This window comes from Coregonus clupeaformis, unplaced genomic scaffold (genome assembly GCF_020615455.1).
Source record: "Coregonus clupeaformis isolate EN_2021a unplaced genomic scaffold, ASM2061545v1 scaf0072, whole genome shotgun sequence".
In the NCBI taxonomy this organism is placed as follows: Eukaryota; Metazoa; Chordata; class Actinopteri; order Salmoniformes; family Salmonidae; genus Coregonus; species Coregonus clupeaformis.
Window position 1 is genome coordinate 119,954 of NW_025533527.1, and position 16,471 is coordinate 136,424.

At 42.9% G+C, this 16,471-nt stretch overlaps 4 protein-coding genes across 8 annotated transcripts in view; 2 read left to right on the plus strand and 2 right to left on the minus strand.

Annotated features, from left to right (window-relative positions):
- Window positions 1-213: 213 nt before the first annotated feature.
- LOC121553474 (clathrin heavy chain linker domain-containing protein 1) lies at window positions 214-7,401 on the minus strand. Its single transcript, XM_041866600.2, has 11 exons — window positions 6,959-7,401; window positions 6,621-6,808; window positions 6,386-6,525; window positions 6,038-6,239; window positions 5,815-5,930; window positions 5,456-5,555; window positions 5,249-5,355; window positions 4,884-5,064; window positions 2,961-3,163; window positions 678-857; window positions 214-581 (listed from the first exon to the last, which is right to left on the minus strand). Exons 1-11 carry the CDS (start codon window positions 7,154-7,156, stop codon window positions 385-387), a joined length of 1,812 nt encoding a protein of 603 aa, XP_041722534.1. The 5' UTR covers window positions 7,157-7,401; the 3' UTR covers window positions 214-384.
- An 83-nt stretch (window positions 7,402-7,484) lies between these two features.
- On the plus strand, window positions 7,485-10,072 carry LOC121553475 (ubiquitin-40S ribosomal protein S27a). The gene is made up of 6 exons (XM_041866601.1): window positions 7,485-7,527; window positions 7,637-7,701; window positions 8,188-8,242; window positions 8,346-8,431; window positions 9,379-9,510; window positions 9,884-10,072. Exons 2-6 carry the CDS (start codon window positions 7,654-7,656, stop codon window positions 10,031-10,033), a joined length of 471 nt encoding a protein of 156 aa, XP_041722535.1. The 5' UTR covers window positions 7,485-7,527; window positions 7,637-7,653; the 3' UTR covers window positions 10,034-10,072.
- A 718-nt stretch (window positions 10,073-10,790) lies between these two features.
- On the plus strand, window positions 10,791-13,456 carry LOC121553630 (prolyl-tRNA synthetase associated domain-containing protein 1-like). The gene is made up of 2 exons (XM_041866893.2): window positions 10,791-10,996; window positions 12,883-13,456. The coding sequence occupies exons 1-2, from the start codon at window positions 10,913-10,915 to the stop codon at window positions 13,309-13,311; spliced, it is 513 nt and encodes a 170-aa protein (XP_041722827.1). The 5' UTR covers window positions 10,791-10,912; the 3' UTR covers window positions 13,312-13,456.
- Window positions 13,457-15,699: 2,243 nt separating this feature from the next.
- The window catches only part of LOC121553629 (girdin), an 80,776-nt gene continuing 80,004 nt past the window's right edge, over window positions 15,700-16,471 (minus strand). For 4 of the 5 annotated variants that reach the window (XM_045213018.1, XM_045213017.1, XM_045213015.1 and 1 more), the window contains one exon: window positions 15,700-16,458. In XM_045213018.1, the coding sequence (XP_045068953.1) occupies window positions 16,394-16,458 (65 nt within the window). In that variant the 3' untranslated portion in view covers window positions 15,700-16,393. The remainder of the gene's footprint in view (window positions 16,459-16,471) is intronic. The other variant, XM_041866888.2, reaches the window with a different exon arrangement.

Here is a 16,471-nt window from a genome sequence, read left to right on the forward strand (position 1 = left end):
CTAAACACGTAGTGATCATTTTCTAAGATTAAGTTTGAACTGTTTGAAATTATGAGTCTAGTTAAGAGTAAATTATATTGAAGTACAACTAACAAACCAACTATTAGGTGATGTTTGACAATGTTAAAATTATATCAATTGAATAACATGGCACTGCTTTGTGCTTTCTGATAACGATGGAACTTGGCACTTGTGATATTAATCAAAGTGAAATCACATTCAAATTATTTAATGATCTGGAGGACCAGTGTGGATGACTGCGTTTCTCTCTGTGAGCAGTGAGCAGGATGACGCAGTGAGTTATGAACGGCCATGCCATGGTCGTGGAACTCCTGGATTGGTGGTGCAGATCTGTCCCAAGGGCGCCCTCTGGTGGCTGTCTCCCTACATGAACACATGCTGCATCAGCCTGGAGCTCTCTATGCCAGGGGAGAGGCGCATGGCCCCTGACTGAGACAGCAGGATGGAGAGGATCTCCTGGGCCAGCAGAGGCTTGTTCTTCTGGCCACAGCGACCCGCTATCTCACCCCAGTTCTCTGCAGAACACCCAGTATCATCCAGAATCACCTTCTCCAAAGTACCTGAAAATCACAGCAGCACAGGTCAGCTCAACTTGTGCATGTGTGCGACCATGTGTGGTTGCCCTGCTGATTGGTGGGTGGGTGTAGCCTACCTACCTTGCCCACTTGAATGAGTTTTCTCCACCATCTGCAGTGCCAGGTCCTCCAGATCAGAGTTGAGCAGAGCATGGCAGGCAAAGCCCAAAGAAAGCACTGCAGGCTGGCCCTGGTACTCCTGAGTCAACGCCTGGAGAAGAGCCAGACTGGGACAGCCCTTCAGCACAAACAGACAGTCATCTGCACATAAACATACACACAGAGAAAACAATACAGATGTACTTAAATACACACATTGCACACACTGAGTCACTTACACATACAGTTGAAGTCGGAAGTTTACATACACCCTACATTTAAACTCAGTTTTTCACAATTCCTGACATTTAATCCTAGTAAAAATTCCCTGTCTTAGGTCAGTTAGGATCACCACTTTATTTTAAGAATGTGAAATGTCAGAATAATAGTAGAGAGAATTATTTATTTAAGCTTTTATTTATTTCATCACATTCCCAGTTGGTCAGAAGTTTACATACAATCAATTAGTATTTGGTAGCATTGCCTTTAAATTGTTTAACTTGGGTCAAACGTTTCGGCTAGCCTTCCACAAGCTTCCCACAATAAGTTGGGTGAATTTTGGCCCATTCCTCCTGTCAGAGCTGGTGTAACTGAGTCAGGTTAGTAGGCCTCCTTGCTCGCACACGCCTTTTCAGTTCTGCCCACACATTTCTATAGGATTGAGGTCAGGGCTTTGTGATGGCCACTCCAATACCTTGACTTTGTTGTCCTTAAGCCATTTTGCCACAACTTTGGAAGTATGCTTGGGGTCATTGTCCATTTGGAAGACCTATTTGCGACCAAGCTTTAACTTCCTGACTGATGTTGCTTCAATATATCCACATAAATTTTCCTTCCTCATGATGCCATCTATTTTGTGAAGTGCACCAGTCCCTCCTGCAGCAAATCACCCCCACAGCATGATGCTGCCACCCCCGTGCTTCACGGTTGGGATGGTGTTCTTCGGCTTGCAAGCTACCCCCTTTTTTCTCCAAACATAACGATGGTCATTATGGCCAAACAGTTATATTTTTGTTTCATCAGACCAGAGGACATTTCTCCAAAAAGTACAATCTTTGTCCACATGTACAGTTGCAAACCGTAGTCTGTCTTTTTTATGGCGGTTTTGGAGCAGTGGCTTCTTCCTTGCTGAGCGGCCTTTCAGGTTATGTCGATATAGGACTCGTTGTACTGTGGATATAGATACTTTTGTACCTGTTTCCTCCAGCATCTTCACAAGGTCCTTTGCTGTTGTTCTGGGATTGAATTGCATTTTTTGCACCAAAGTACGTTCATCTCTAGGAGACAGAACGCGTCTCCTTCCTGAGCGGTACGATGGCTGCGTGGTCCCATGGTGTTTATACTTGCGTACTATTGTTTGTACAGATGAACGTGGTGCCTTCAGGTGTTTGGAAATTGCTCCCAAGGATGAACCAGACTTGTGGAGGTCTACAATTTTTTTTCTGAGGTCTTGGCTGATTTCTTTTGATTTTCCCATGATGTCAAGCAAAGAGGCACTGAGTTTGAAGGTAGGCCTTGAAATACATCCACAGGTCTAAAGCCATGACATCATTTTCTGGAATTTTCCATGCTGTTTAAAGGCACCGTCAACTTAGTGTATGTAAACCTCTGACCCACTGGAATTGTGATACAGTGAATTATAAGTGAAATAATCTGTCTGTAAACAATTGTTGGAAAAATTACTTGTGTCATGCACAAAGTAGACTTGCCAAAACTTTAGTTTGTTAACAACAAAAAATGTGTGGAGTGGTTGAAAAAGAAGTTTTAATGACTCCAACCTAAGTGTATGTAAACTTCCGACTTCAACTGTACACTACATAGGATGTGTGTGAATAGCAGAGGTGTGGACTCGAGTCATGTGACTTGGACTCGAGTCAGACTCGAGTCATGAATTTGATGACTTCAGACTCGACTCGACAAAATGTACAAAGACTTGCAACTCGACTTGGACTTTAACATCAATGACTCGTGACTTGACTTGGACTTGCGCCTTATGACTCGAGAAGACTTGCTACGAGGACTTGTAATGACTTGCAAAGGCTTGCTAAGAGGACTTGAAATGACTCGAAACTAAAATGTAGGACTTTGGACTCGACTTGAGACTTGATGGCTTTGACTTTTGACTCGACTTGGGACTTGCCTCATCTTTGACTCGACTTGACTCGGGACTCGAGGGCAAAGACTTGAGACTTACTTGTGACTTGCATAACAATGACTTTGTCCCACCTCTGGTGAATAGTATCTGTAAATGAGTGTGTTCCCCACCTGCAGTAAAGCCTTTGCTTTGATAGATGAACTCCATAGTACTGCTGGTCATGCCTCTCTTGCACATGCTCAGTGCGGCCTTCCTGAGCATGCCGCAGGCCTTGTAGACGATGTGGGCCAGAGCCAGGCATGTGTCGGCCATCCGCGGCTTCCTGTCTCCATGCTCACAGATCACATCCCCCAGAGCCTCGCTGTATGTTAGCCTGAGAAGGTTATGGAGAAAGCTGTAACCCGACGTAGACTCAATAACGAAGAGCTCTAAACACAATATCTACAGTTGAAGTCGGAAGTTTACATACACTTATGTCGGTTAGGACATCTACTTTGTGCATGACACAAGTAATCTTTCCAACAATTGTTTACAGACAGATTATTTCACTTATAATTCACTGTATCACAATTCCAGTGGGTCAGAAGTTGACTGTGCCTTTAAACAGCTTGGGAAATTCCAGAAAATGATGTCATGGCTTTAGAAGCTTCTGATAGGCTAATGGACATAAGTTGAGTCAATTGGAGGTGTACCTGTTGATGTATTTCAAGGCCTACCTTCAAACTCAGTGCCTCTTTGCTTGACGTCATAGGAAAATCAAAGGAAATCAGCTAAGACCTCAGAAAAAGAATTGTAGACCACAGGTCTGGTTCATCCTTGGGAGCAATTTCCAAAAGCCTGAAGGTACCACGTTCATCTGTACAAACAATAGTACACAAGTATAAACACCATGGGACCACGCAGCCGTCATACCGCTCAGGAAGGAGACGCGTTCTGTCTCCTAGAGATGAACGTACTTTGGTGCGAAAAGTGCAAATCAATTCCAGAACAACAGCAAAGGACCTTGTGAAGATGCTGGAGGAAACAGGTACAAAAGTATCTATATCCACAGTAAAACGAATCCTATATCGACATAACCTGAAAGGCCGCTCAGCAAGGAAGAAGCCACTGCTCCAAAACCGCCCTAAAAAAGACAGACTATGGTTTGCAACTGCACATGGGGACAAAGATCGTACTTTTTGGAGAAATGTCCTCTGGTCTGATGAAACAAAAATAGAACTGTTTGGCCATAATGACCATCGTTATGTTTGGAGAAAAAAGGGGGTAGCTTGCAAGCCGAAGAACACCATCCCAACCGTGAAGCACGGGGTGGCAGCATCATGCTGTGGGAGTGCATTGCTGCAGGAGGGACTGGTGCACTTCACAAAATAGATGGCATCATGAGGATGTAAAATTATGTGGATATATTGAAGAACAACATCTCAAGACATCAGTCAGGAAGTTAAAGCTTGGTCGCAAATGGGTCTTCCAAATGGACAATGACCCCAAGCATACTTCCAAAGTTGTAGCAAAATGGCTTAAGGACAACAAAGTCAAGGTATTGGAGTGGCCATCACAAAGCCCTGACCTCAATCCTATAGAACATTTGTGGGCAGAACTGAAAAAGCGTGTGCGAGCAAGGAGGCCTACTAACCTGACTCAGTTACACCAGCTCTGTCAGGAGGAATGGGCCAAAATTCACCCAACTTATTGTGAGAAGCTTGTGGAATGCTACCCGAAACGTTTAACCCAAGTTAAACAATTTAAAGGAAATGCTACCAAATACTAATTGAGAGTATGTAAACTTCTGACCCACTGGGAATGTGATGAAAGAAATAAAAGCTGAAATAAATCACTCTCTACTATTATTCTGACATTTCACATTCTTAAAATAAAGTGGTGATCCTAACTGACCTAAAACAGAGAATTTTTACTAGGATTAAATGTCAGGAATGGTGAAAAACTGAGTTTAAATGTATTTGGCTAAGGTGTATGTAAACTTCCGACTTCTTATTTCGTGATTGCTACAACCATGCCCAGCTATACCATTTAAACCCTACAACAAAAAGACTCATAACCCCTAACACTCACATTATACAAACTGATATGCTGACCTCTTCTGGGTGACCCAGTGTGTGACCAGCTCTACGTAGTTGTGCTGCATGGCACACCGGACCCCCTCCACTGACAGGGTCTCCCCAGGCAGCTGTTTCCCAGCATGCACCGAGATCATGAGTGCCTGGAAGAAGAGCAGGAGAGGGGGAAGTTCCCCCTGGCCCTGGTACACTGTGACCGCTAGAGGGGAAACAAAGATGGTTGAAAACAGTTCATACAGACTTATATAGTCTATGTGCTGTGTGCCTGTACAAGATGCAGAGTTACTTTATGGTTGAGACTTCATTATGACTCACATGATGTGTGTATAGGGACAACAACACTATAGGACGTCTGTATAAGATAGAAAATAAAGAGGTTCCACCTTTGAACCTTTCCATTGTCTCCATGTTTCTCAAGACTCCATGAGGGGATTTGGCAGCATGGAAAGCAGCTGCCTCATACTCACCCCCCTCAAATAGGTCAATGAACCTGCAGGGAGATATAACACAACACATAGAGGAATGATCTATACATACAGTATGCATTGGTTGAGAGCATAGTACTAGAACTCTGAAAATAACTGAAGTACCTTTCAATGTAATCCACCAAGAGCTCCGATTCATTGACCTTGCTTGGATCATCCTCTTCAAACACTACTGCACTAATGCCAGGGAAATCAGTGTCGCTCACTAGAATGAAAATCATATCACTTTATTGCTGCTGTATCATGAGCCTTCTCATACTTAAAAAACACACAAAAGGTCTTGTGAGGTTTATAGGCCTGCCGCATCATAAGTAGAAGACAAATAGGTTATAACACAAAAATGAGACAAGCTCCATGAGCTGCTCCATAAAGCTAGGCTACATTATCCCTGACTAGAACTTCATTCACTGTCAGTGTCACTAATACGAACATTCACTGTATGCTAAAGTGGAAGTGTAAAATACTTTTCAGATCAAATATATTATCCAGTGTTGAGGTGAGGAACTCCAGCAGAGTGACTTCTTTTCCTGTCTTTTCCCATGTCATGAGGGAGTCATTCAGAAACTTCATCTGTTTGTAACTAGAAAACCAGAAGAACCGATAACTTTAGCAACAACATAGGCCTATTCAATGGTATTCTATAGCCACTTGTGCCCGTGAGTCTTGAGCAAAGTTAGACAGTCTCACCGGAGTTGGAGTCTCTCATTCTCCACTGCCAGCTCATCCCTCTGGTCCAGGGTGGACCGCATTGTATTGTCCAGGTCAGCCTTGACAGAAACAGATACATACTGGCTCTTCCTCTTTATCTGCAGGTTGGCTCGCTTTCGCTCAAGGTACTCCAAATGCTTTGCCAGAGCTACTGGGTTCATCGACTCATCAAATGTCAGACCTGGAAAAAAAACTATACTGTAAGCACTGCTCATGAATGACATATTGACATGACACATGACAATATGTACTTGGGTAAACATACAGCCATTATAACGTTAAGTCAAAACAAAACGGCACAATGTGTTCAGCAATGTACGGCCATGCCTGGAATTTGCCCAACGGGCCGTAGTGTCTTGCTGTCCGAGGTCTTCTGATGCAATGAGGGTCTCTTGTCTCTCCTCGACTCCTGTAGTCTATTTAACTCTACCTGCAGCTCTGCAGTGTCTCTCTGAATGATGGCAATCCTAGAAGAGGGAAAAAACTATGTTTAGGTATGGATGATATACTATACTCTGGGGCCGTATTATGCCATGGTGAAAGATTTAAGTGACTCTCTTGCCTTTCCTGAAGCTGGACAGCTCTTCTCTGACAGTACATAAGGGAGGTGGGCTGGGTCACCATGGCCTTCAGTTTCCCATGCGCTAGCTTGGCATCACGCTCACTCTTCTTTATGGCACAGATGAACTCATCATACTCTTTCTTGATGGCGGTGAGAATGGTTTTGTATGCAGTTGCATACTCAATTACCTGAGAAAATCAAACAAGCAAGAGATAGGCATAGTTACAATGCAACAAGTTAGCCTAGGCATTCTGATCAGGTCAGGTGTGTAGGCCTAAAAAATTATTGAGTGATGATGCTGAAACAAGGCGAAAGGGTATGGTGCTTTATGTTGATACCTTATCAAATGCAGAACTGTAAATTATGTATCGTTGCTCATCAGGTCCTTCATCTGGACACATCAGACGTTCCTTCTCACGTTTAATGTATTCACCAAGAGATTCTAGGAAATTCTTGTCACTGGCAGATTTGATAGGTGGCAAGGTTCTTCTTCCAGATTCTTCTGCTGTGTGATGTAAGTTTCCAGCCCCAAACATGATTTTCTTATGTTTTTAACTTGCTGCTTAGAGCATGGGTTTCATTTCTCCAACACGGATAAATATTGCAGAGAAATGTGTCCAAAAGGTAAACATGAAGGTTGCTATGGACATCTCGAGGGTATGTTGGGTAATGTAGTTTTAAAATCGACATAAAAAAACGATCGAAACTAATTTCATATTTTCAGATAAAAACTAAACTAAATCTGTTTTTTGGGGAAAATAAGCGTGATGTAAATACATTTGTCTGAGAGAGGTATTTTGAACAGGCATCTTATTTAACAACTACTCCCTGCAGACGAGCACGGAAAACCCCGTCGCACGCTTCGAAAGCCCTCTTCTCATGATCCGCCATTAGCAGGAGAACTGTGGTAAGATCGTGGTCTCTATTTTAAGCCATTATTTAACATAATAACGACATTGTATATTGTGTTCAAGCTATTATAGTTATAAATACAACGCTGTCGTTCTTATGTACAGGTGGATTGAACGCCAAGATGCAGATTTTCGTCAAAACCCTCACGGGGAAGACTATAACCCTCGAGGTGGGTACTTCGGGCTTGTGATGGAGCGCTTCTTGCCTTTAGGTTTACTAGTGGAGCATGTATTTAACAAGCTAGCTGGCTAGGTAGCTAACATTTATATTAGTCTAGAGTGCGTTATTATAGCAATCAGTCAGCCGTGAACACTTGCAGGTTAACTGATATTTATTGGAAGGTAGCTGGAACTTGCCAACTTGGTGATCGTTTTTAAAAAAAAATATTCTGAACTGCTAACTATTTGGCTAACGTTACAGTAGTTAGCTACATTTTGATAGCATGGCCCTGCGTGTACACGTGTAAATGACGAGGTCAGCTCGGCTAACTATTTTAGCTATATAAAAACATCCGTCTGTTAATGTAACTTTACATATGATAAGTGATATGTTCTTGCCGTTTGGCTGGTAACAAGTTGAAGTGAATCACTATCCTTGAAAGATTTCTTGTTAGCCACGTTACTGTTTCACAACTGACAGGTTCTGTTATTTCCAGGTTGAGCCTTCAGATACCATTGAAAATGTCAAGGCTAAGATTCAAGACAAAGAAGGTAATTACATAATGTTTAATGTCATCCTTTGAATTGCATATAAGATAGCATTGATGTTGGCTGTCTGAAAGACTGAACTCGATGCACTTGGGTCTCCCTCCAGGTATCCCTCCTGATCAGCAGAGGTTGATCTTCGCTGGTAAGCAGCTGGAGGATGGACGCACACTGTCTGACTACAACATTCAGAAGGTGAGAACATTTTAGCCTCCCTAAACATTTGACAACACTACACTTTAGTAAAGGTGTTGCAGGAAGTAGATTACATCACGTAAGTGCACAACACACAATTCCCTTAGACCAGTTTTTCTCAGTACGGTCCACCCGAATACCCGACCCCGGGACATGTCCCGGTCCAAAATGTGAACTTTTCCCTCTGGTCGGATTCTGGTTGATTGTCATCAGTGTAACTACAGCTGGTGGACCTGACCACTGCTTTGCATAGCCTATAGCATTATTGACTTTCAGAAGGCCTAGCCAAATTATAAAGACCTATTTGTTAACCAGAAGAGCAACTTGGCTGAAATATTTTTTTTATCTCTGGTCTAGTCTAACGGGTACAGTTCTAGGTCTGGTTGTCGTTGGGTCTCATTGTTCTCGGGTCTGGGTCCCTCCATTTCTTTTTATGATCGGGTCTGATAGTCCGTCCGGGTCCAACTTTTTGGACCCCGAGAAGATCTCTAGTTCTCAGCATTTAACCTCCCAAGGCACACTAAGATGCTTTTTTTGTCATTTATCTGATCACATTTAAAAGTAATTCATATTCAGTTAATGTTCAAAGTACGCTATTTCATAATGTTTTAATGCAACGTATTGCCATCAGGAGTTATTATTGGTGGTAGGTTAGAGAATTAATCGTTTCTCAGCATTGACTCATTGTATTGATATTTTGTTTCTGGGTGGTTTTGTTAATTCTATGGTGAATAATACTTTTTTTGACATTTTAGTCATTTAGCAGACGCTCATATCCAGAGCGACTTACAATTAGTGAGTGCATACATTTTTCATACTGGCCCCCTTATGTTTATTTGGGAACAGTCTGAGTAATTTTGTATTCTTAGTTTTTCATATGCAGTGTTGACCATTGAAGCCATAGCCATTTGTTGTCTGTTTGGCTGAACTGTTGCTTTTTCCTGCAGGAGTCCACTCTGCACTTGGTGCTGAGACTGCGTGGGGGTGCCAAGAAGAGGAAGAAGAAGTCCTACACCACTCCCAAGAAGAACAAGCACAAGAGGAAGAAGGTCAAGCTCGCAGTTCTCAAGTACTACAAGGTAAGGCATTTCCTTTATTGTGGATTACAGCTAGATTCAATTAATCATAATATAAATTTTGGTAGTTGGCTGTTTTGGCTGTGACCACTACCATATATCTAGTGATTGGCGCCAACTATTATTTTGTAGACATTTGTTACTTTCGGAGTGAAACAGGGACATAATACTACCTGAACTTGTCCAATAACAAGCTCATTTTTGGCCAATGATTAAAATGAATATTCAGACTTCCTGTGGTGTCAAGAATTCCTCGTCAATGAGGCCGTTCATAAAAAATACCACACTTTGGTTTTCTGTTGCAAAACCTTTGCTATGTTGTCCTACTGAACACAGCCACTGTCTTGTTTCGTTGCTGTACTTATGGTCTCCTCAGGTTGACGAAAACGGAAAGATCCACCGTCTGCGTCGTGAGTGCCCAGCTGATGAGTGTGGAGCTGGCGTGTTTATGGCCAGCCACTTCGATAGGCACTACTGTGGAAAGTGCTGCCTCACCTACTGCTTCAACAAACCCGAGGACAAGTAAACTAATGAACTGGAGTAAATAAAATGTTTTCACCACCAATCACTGTGATGGCTTGATTCTTATCTTTATTCACATTGGATAGAAGATTGGTTTCCAATTTTGACATTTTCATAGGATTATTATTAGCAGGGCTACGAATAGAATTCTGGCTTTTTAGGCTTGAACATTATTTAAATTGTCAGTTGTCACTGAATGTTCTACATGGCTTATGCTGCGTTTAGACAAGGGACGCAAAAACCGTCATACCGGTCAGCGTAGAGGGACAACAAAGCTGGTGACAGCAAAAGCAAGCCAGCACGACTGTATGAGTTATGGGGATTAGAGCTAAAAAGTGCAAATCAATATCCGGCAGAGAACGCTATGGCAAAAGTTGAAATATTTTAACTTTGGCGGCAAGTACCGTCTATAGTGACGGCTGACGGCATTTACCGTCGTGCTCTCGTTGAAAACAATGACATCTGGTTTGCCGTCTACCTCGTACCATGTAAACGCGGCATTAGTGTGGTCCCCATTGGTTGTAAACTCAATTCAAACTACTGCTTTGTATTGATGCTGTTGTATTCATCACTCATGTCAAAACTTCAAGGAAATAGTTTACCCCTGGGCGGCTTTATATTATATTCTAATACAATGGAACTTCAGAATTTAGTCGCAACTACTGCAAATCACTAATGGGTGACAAATATACATCTACACGCCATGAAACAAAAACTAAATCCTCCGTTGACTAGGTTTGTTCATTCGTTCCTAGTCTGCGCATGCGCAGTCATGTAAATACAGGGACGTGGAATGAGTCGAGACTGAGGAAGTGTATGCTACGTGGAAGTGTTCCGATTTGTCCTTTGAAAAGCGTTTCTTTCCTTTTGCAAATATTTAACAATGGCAACACCTGCGCTCCGGACTGAGTTGGAAAAGTATTTGGAGAGTCTGAATATCCAGACGGTCTGCATAGACCATCCACCGGTAAGAACCAATAGTCAGTTTAGCTAACGTTAGCCGTATAGCTAGCTTGCCAAGGTGGTCCAGTGAGTTGTTAAATTTTTTATTTTTTTTTGTAATTTAGCAGACGCTCTTACCAGAGCGACTTAATGAGTGAATACATTATGTATTTTTTCTTCATACTGGCCCCCCGTGGGAATCGAACCCACAACCCTGGCGTTGCAAGCGCCATGCTCTACCAACTGAGCTATATTGTCCAGTATTGGACAATACTAAAATGCACTGGATTGGAGAGCCAATGCACATCCCCACCTCCACTCCTAGAATGATTTTTGCCGTGCATTGTTTTGCTATTTTGAACAAGAATTTACACTTTCACTTGGCTGTATTTTCTGTTGCCTTTTGAAAACCACAACTAGTTGTCGCACGATGACCGTCCCATCATGGACTCCTTCAGTCACTCATTTTATATACATCTCTAGTCAAGCCATTGTTCATTTTAGGACTAGTGCTTATTCAATGTGTAGAACGTTTCAGGTAGAAAATGTAACAATTATCCTACATGACATATGTTCTCTCATCTCATACTAGTCTTCAGTTAATTGTTCCCTCTGATTTCTGCTAGGGTTGCATTTCATTTCAGAAGTCTGAAGGAAAAATTTAAATAATTTTATTTATCACATACGTGTTTAGCAGATGTTATAGCGGGTGTAGCGAAATGCTTGTGCTTCTAGCTCCGACAGTGCAGTAATATCTAACAAGTCATATCAAAACATTTCACAACATATACCCAATACACACAAAACTAGTAAGGAATGGGATTTAAGAATATATACATATGGACAAGCAATGAGAGCGGCATGGACTAAGATACAGTAGAATGTTACAGAATAGAATGCAGTATATACATATGAGATGAGTAGTGCAAGATATGTAAACATTAAAGTGACTAGTGTTCCATTTCATAAAGTGGCCAGCGATTCCAATAGGCAGCAGCAGCCTCTAATGTGCTAGTGGTGGCTATTTAACAGTCTGATGGCCTTGAGATAGAAATTGTTTTTCATTCTCGGTCCCAGCTTTGATGCACCTGTACTGACCTCGCCTTCTGGATGATAGTGGGGTGAACAGGCAGTGGCTCGGGTGGTTGATGTCCTTGATTATCTTTTTGGCCTTCCTGTGACATCGGGTGCTGTATGTGTCTTGGAGGGCGGGTAGTTTGCCCCCGGTAATGCGTTCGGCAGACACCACCACCCTCTGGAGAGCCCTGCGGTTGTGGGTGATACAGCCCGACAGGATGCTCTCAATTGTGCATCTGTTAAAGTTTGAGGGTTTTAGGTGCTAAGCCGAATTTCTTCAGCCTCCTGAGGTTGAAGAGGCTCTGTTGCGCCTTCTTCACCACGCTGTCTGCATGGGTGGACCATTTCAGTTTGTCAGTGATGTGTAGGACAAGGAACTTGAAGCTTTCCACCTTCTCCACTGCGGTCCCGTCAATGTGGATAGGGGGGTGCACCCTCTGCTGTTTCCTGAAGTCCACAATCATCTCCTTTGTTTTGTTGATATTTTGTGAGAGGTTATTTTCCTTGCACCATACTCCCAGAGCCCTCTCCTCCTCCCTGTAGGCTGTCTCATCATTGTTGGTAATCAAGCCTACTACTGTTGTGTCGTCTGCAAACTTGATTGAGTTGGAGGTGTGCTTGGCCACGCAGTCATGGGTGAACAGGGAGTACAGGAGGGGGCTGAGCTGTAAACAGTCTAGGTGAAAGCAGTAGAATAGATGCCTACTGGAAATGTCCAGATCTTTCATTTCAGTGTAGGTGAAACGAGAAAAGGAGAGGGAGCCATTTTAGACATCAGATACCAGAGTAAGAACGTTATGTCCTGACTTGCTGTGATCATTTTTTCTCCCTTAGGTATTCACTGTGGAAGAGATGATGCCTCACATGCAAGACCTCTGTGGAGCAGTTACCAAGAACCTCTTCCTGAAAGACAAGAAGAAGAAGGGCCTGTGGCTAGTCTCTGTCCGCCACGACCGTCCGGTCAACCTCAACGACCTGGCTAAGAAGCTAGGCTTGGGTAGTGGCAACCTCCGCTTTGCTGAGGAGGCAGCCATGTTGGAGAAACTGAAGGTGGGCCAAGGCTGTGCCACCGCCCTGGCACTCTTCTGTGATAAGGACCAGAGCGTCAAGTTTGTTCTGGACAGCGACCTGGTCAACGGAGGCCATGAGCGGGTGTACTTCCATCCCATGACCAATGCCGTCTCTATGGGACTAAAGCCAGAGGATCTCTTGAAGTTTTTAAAGGAGACAGGACATGAAGCAGTTCTTCAGAGCTTTGACTAGTAAATACCTTGAAATTAACATACTATCCTGTCAGACTGTGCTTTGGTACAATTATTTATTTCTAAGGTATTTACCTGTGTGCCTTTACTTCGGCTTATCAAGAAATGGCCATTGTAAAAAATAAAATCTAACTTTTGGGACGGAATCAGGGCTGGAGAGCCCTTGTTTTCTATGGGCAAGATACCAGTAGATTGTTGGTTATATCAAGTACATGGTTGAAAGACAATGTAGTAGTGAATTAGTGTTTGCATTGTATCTGCGAGATCTAGTAATTTACAGTTTTGACACTAAATACTTTAGTGTAATAAAGCAGATGATGGAACATTGATTCTCCACTCATCTTCTTTGAGTATACGCTAGCTTTCTAGAGAAGTTTGTGGTCATACGCACATCTTTAACTTAGGTGCTGGGCTAATAAAGAACACCTGTAAAGAAGAGGAATGTTCCTAATTCACCACTTCATCGACCTGACCAAGATCCGGTTGGGATCTAAACATTTTCAATAAAGCAGTGAAGTGGGAGTATAAACAGTGCGGGCCCATCTCCCCCAAAAATGGCATATATAAGATTTAAAGGGGCATTATGTTAATCTGTCCATAGAAATCATGACATTACTTCAGTTGGTGATTAGATGACAAATCATTCACCAGAGGAAGAATAGATGACACTGTTGAGGGTTACAGTATTTTATGAGATGAAGACTTGGCACTGAAGATGAAATGACACACAGGAGTCTTCTGGAGTTTTAATTACATCAAATGGATTTATGTAAAAGTGGAGAAGTGAACACTAGGTCATCACAGACACAGTAATCTGACAGCACTGTACACATACACAGCTGTGCCATTCAGCTCACACAACCTTTATCTTGATTGGATTGGCTGTCAATCAAACAGATGGCATGGCTTCCTGCGATAGTCATTTTGGCATTTCAGAGGAACACAACTTAAAACATAGTCCATTCTGATTGGGAGGAAAGCGTGTTGATTGCTCCATGCAGATTGTGGTTGACCTTGTTGTGTCCACATGCAGATTGCTGAACGTAGACGTCAGCTGTTCCACGGTAGAAAGATGTTGCATGTGCATGCTCATTTACAAAGAGTATCATTAGCATCAAAATGGCAGACTGCAAAAGTCCAGCTGATTCAAAGTCACACAGAGGACAACGTGGAGTCCCCAGGGTCTAGTTTAAGCTCACCCATTTGGCTTTGCGTGAACATTGGCACCCAGAGTAGGTCCGTGTAGAGTGAACGTTAGCAGTCTGTCACACCATAGCAGTGCAATTTGCCAGAAAGTCAGTTATAGAAAAACAATTGTCACCACATACAGGTAACTGCCAAAATAAGGGCCAAACTTGAGTAAATGAGGGTTCTGGCACCTTTGTTATGGTTTGGGGTGCATTATCCTGGCATGGTTTAGGTCCACGAAACCCCTTAGAGGGCAAGGTAAATGCCAATAAACACACAGCCATTCTGAGTGATCACCTTCAACCTATGGTGAAGCATTTCTATCCTGATGGGAGTGGTCTCTTCCAGGACGACAATGGGTGAGTTCGTTTTGCATGGACCGGTTCCCTGGGTGGGCGGCGTTTGCACATTTTAGACCATTCCATTGGTCCTTAGGTGAAATCTCCACCCACCCGGGACACCGGGCCATGCGAAATGAACTGGCCCAATGCCCCTCCACAAGGCACGAGTGGCCACTGAATGGTCACTACATCTCAACCCAATTGAACACTTATGGGAGATTCTGGACCGATGCCTGAGACAGCGTTTTCCACCACTATCAACAAAACACCAAATGTTGGAATTTTTCATGGAAGAATGGTGTTGCATCCCTCCAATAGAGTTCCAGACACTTGGAGAATCTATGCCAAGGCGCATTGAAACTGTTCTGGCAGCTTGTGGCCCAATGCCCTATTAAGACACTTGTTGGTGTTTCCTTTATTTTGGCAGTTACCTATATGTCTTAAAGGGACATTTAAAAATGTTTCTACCTCATATTCATCATTTCCAGCACCACCCCAACATATGTAAAAAATTTGCATTTCTATGTTTTGTAGTAAAAAATATAAGCATTTCCAATTACATCAACCAATTAGTAGGCAATGCCTACTCATAATTGGTTAAAAATCACACAATGCACACCGATGATGTCATTGGAAACAATCTTCCTCTATCTTTTTTACTACAAAACATAGAAATGCACAATTTTCACATATGTTGATGTTGGGGTGGTTGCTGTAGATGATGAATATGAAATAGAAAATTTTTTGAAATGTCCCTTTAAGAGTTTTGCTTCCTTGATTCAAGGAAAAAAATAGGAAGTTTACTTTTCTCTATTGAAGCATTCTTGAAATTGATTTAAATGTTGTTGTTTTTTACAATCTTTTCTCACTGAAGACCATCTCAGTAGACCAACTTTTAAAGGCTTCAAAGTCAAACAGACAGCTTGAAGGTCACTTTCCTCTCTGAGTTGGAGGCAGACAGAGTGAAGAGAAGAAGAGAAGGGGACAGAAAAAGGTTAGATGCAGAAATGACAGAGAAGAATAAGATGAACATGTATATATAGACGCACAGGAAAGCAATCTACATGCATCCACAGTCAGGGTAAGGGGAGGGAGTTCAGCTGCACCACACCAAAGCCATGCAGTACTGCAGATAGATAAGCTCACAAAGGGACCACCACCTCGTATAGAGCCACCGGTGCTTTTTCCTGAATACCAACAGAAAAAAGTAAAGAAAAGCCAGCTTTGGACACATAGAGTACAGCACTGAGGAGCAGGGAGGAAGGGGGTGCATGTAGGTGTAGCAGGACCTCCTGTTATTAGGGGTTGGGCGTGTTCCACCAGACACCATGCAGACCAGGGTCCATTCACATGCCCTTTACCGGGTGGCACCAGCCAGGCCGGGGGGGGGGGGGGACACCAGCGTAGCATAAGCAAGCGCGTCCAGGATGGGACATCTGTTACACCACTTTGGGTTACCATGGAGCCCCCCCCACCCAAAAGAAATCTCCCTGTTGGACTTGGAGAGCAGCACTCACCACTTGAGCTCATATAACGGTAGCCGATGAGTAATGTTTAGGAGCTTTGTTGCTCCCCAGTTCCGCTTTTTGACTTTCTGCGCTCTTGTAACACTTCCACATCTGCAGAACAAAA

Coding starts and splice junctions, on each gene's coding strand:
- LOC121553630 (XM_041866893.2), top strand. CDS start 10,913: ATGGCAACACCTGCGCTCCGGACTGAGTTGGAAAAGTATTTGGAGAGT. Junction 10,997..12,882: donor TCTGCATAGACCATCCACCG/GTAAGAACCAAT, acceptor TTTCTCCCTTAG/GTATTCACTGTGGAAGAGAT.
- LOC121553475 (XM_041866601.1), top strand. CDS start 7,654: ATGCAGATTTTCGTCAAAACCCTCACGGGGAAGACTATAACCCTCGAG. Junction 8,243..8,345: donor TAAGATTCAAGACAAAGAAG/GTAATTACATAA, acceptor GTCTCCCTCCAG/GTATCCCTCCTGATCAGCAG. Junction 9,511..9,883: donor CAGTTCTCAAGTACTACAAG/GTAAGGCATTTC, acceptor TGGTCTCCTCAG/GTTGACGAAAACGGAAAGAT.
- LOC121553474 (XM_041866600.2), bottom strand. CDS start 7,156: ATGTTTGGGGCTGGAAACTTACATCACACAGCAGAAGAATCTGGAAGA. Junction 5,556..5,814: donor TAATATATTTGATCTGAAAA/GTATTTTACACT, acceptor TTTTCATTCTAG/TGAGCGACACTGATTTCCCT. Junction 3,164..4,883: donor CACTGGGTCACCCAGAAGAG/GTCAGCATATCA, acceptor TAACCTTCTCAG/GCTAACATACAGCGAGGCTC.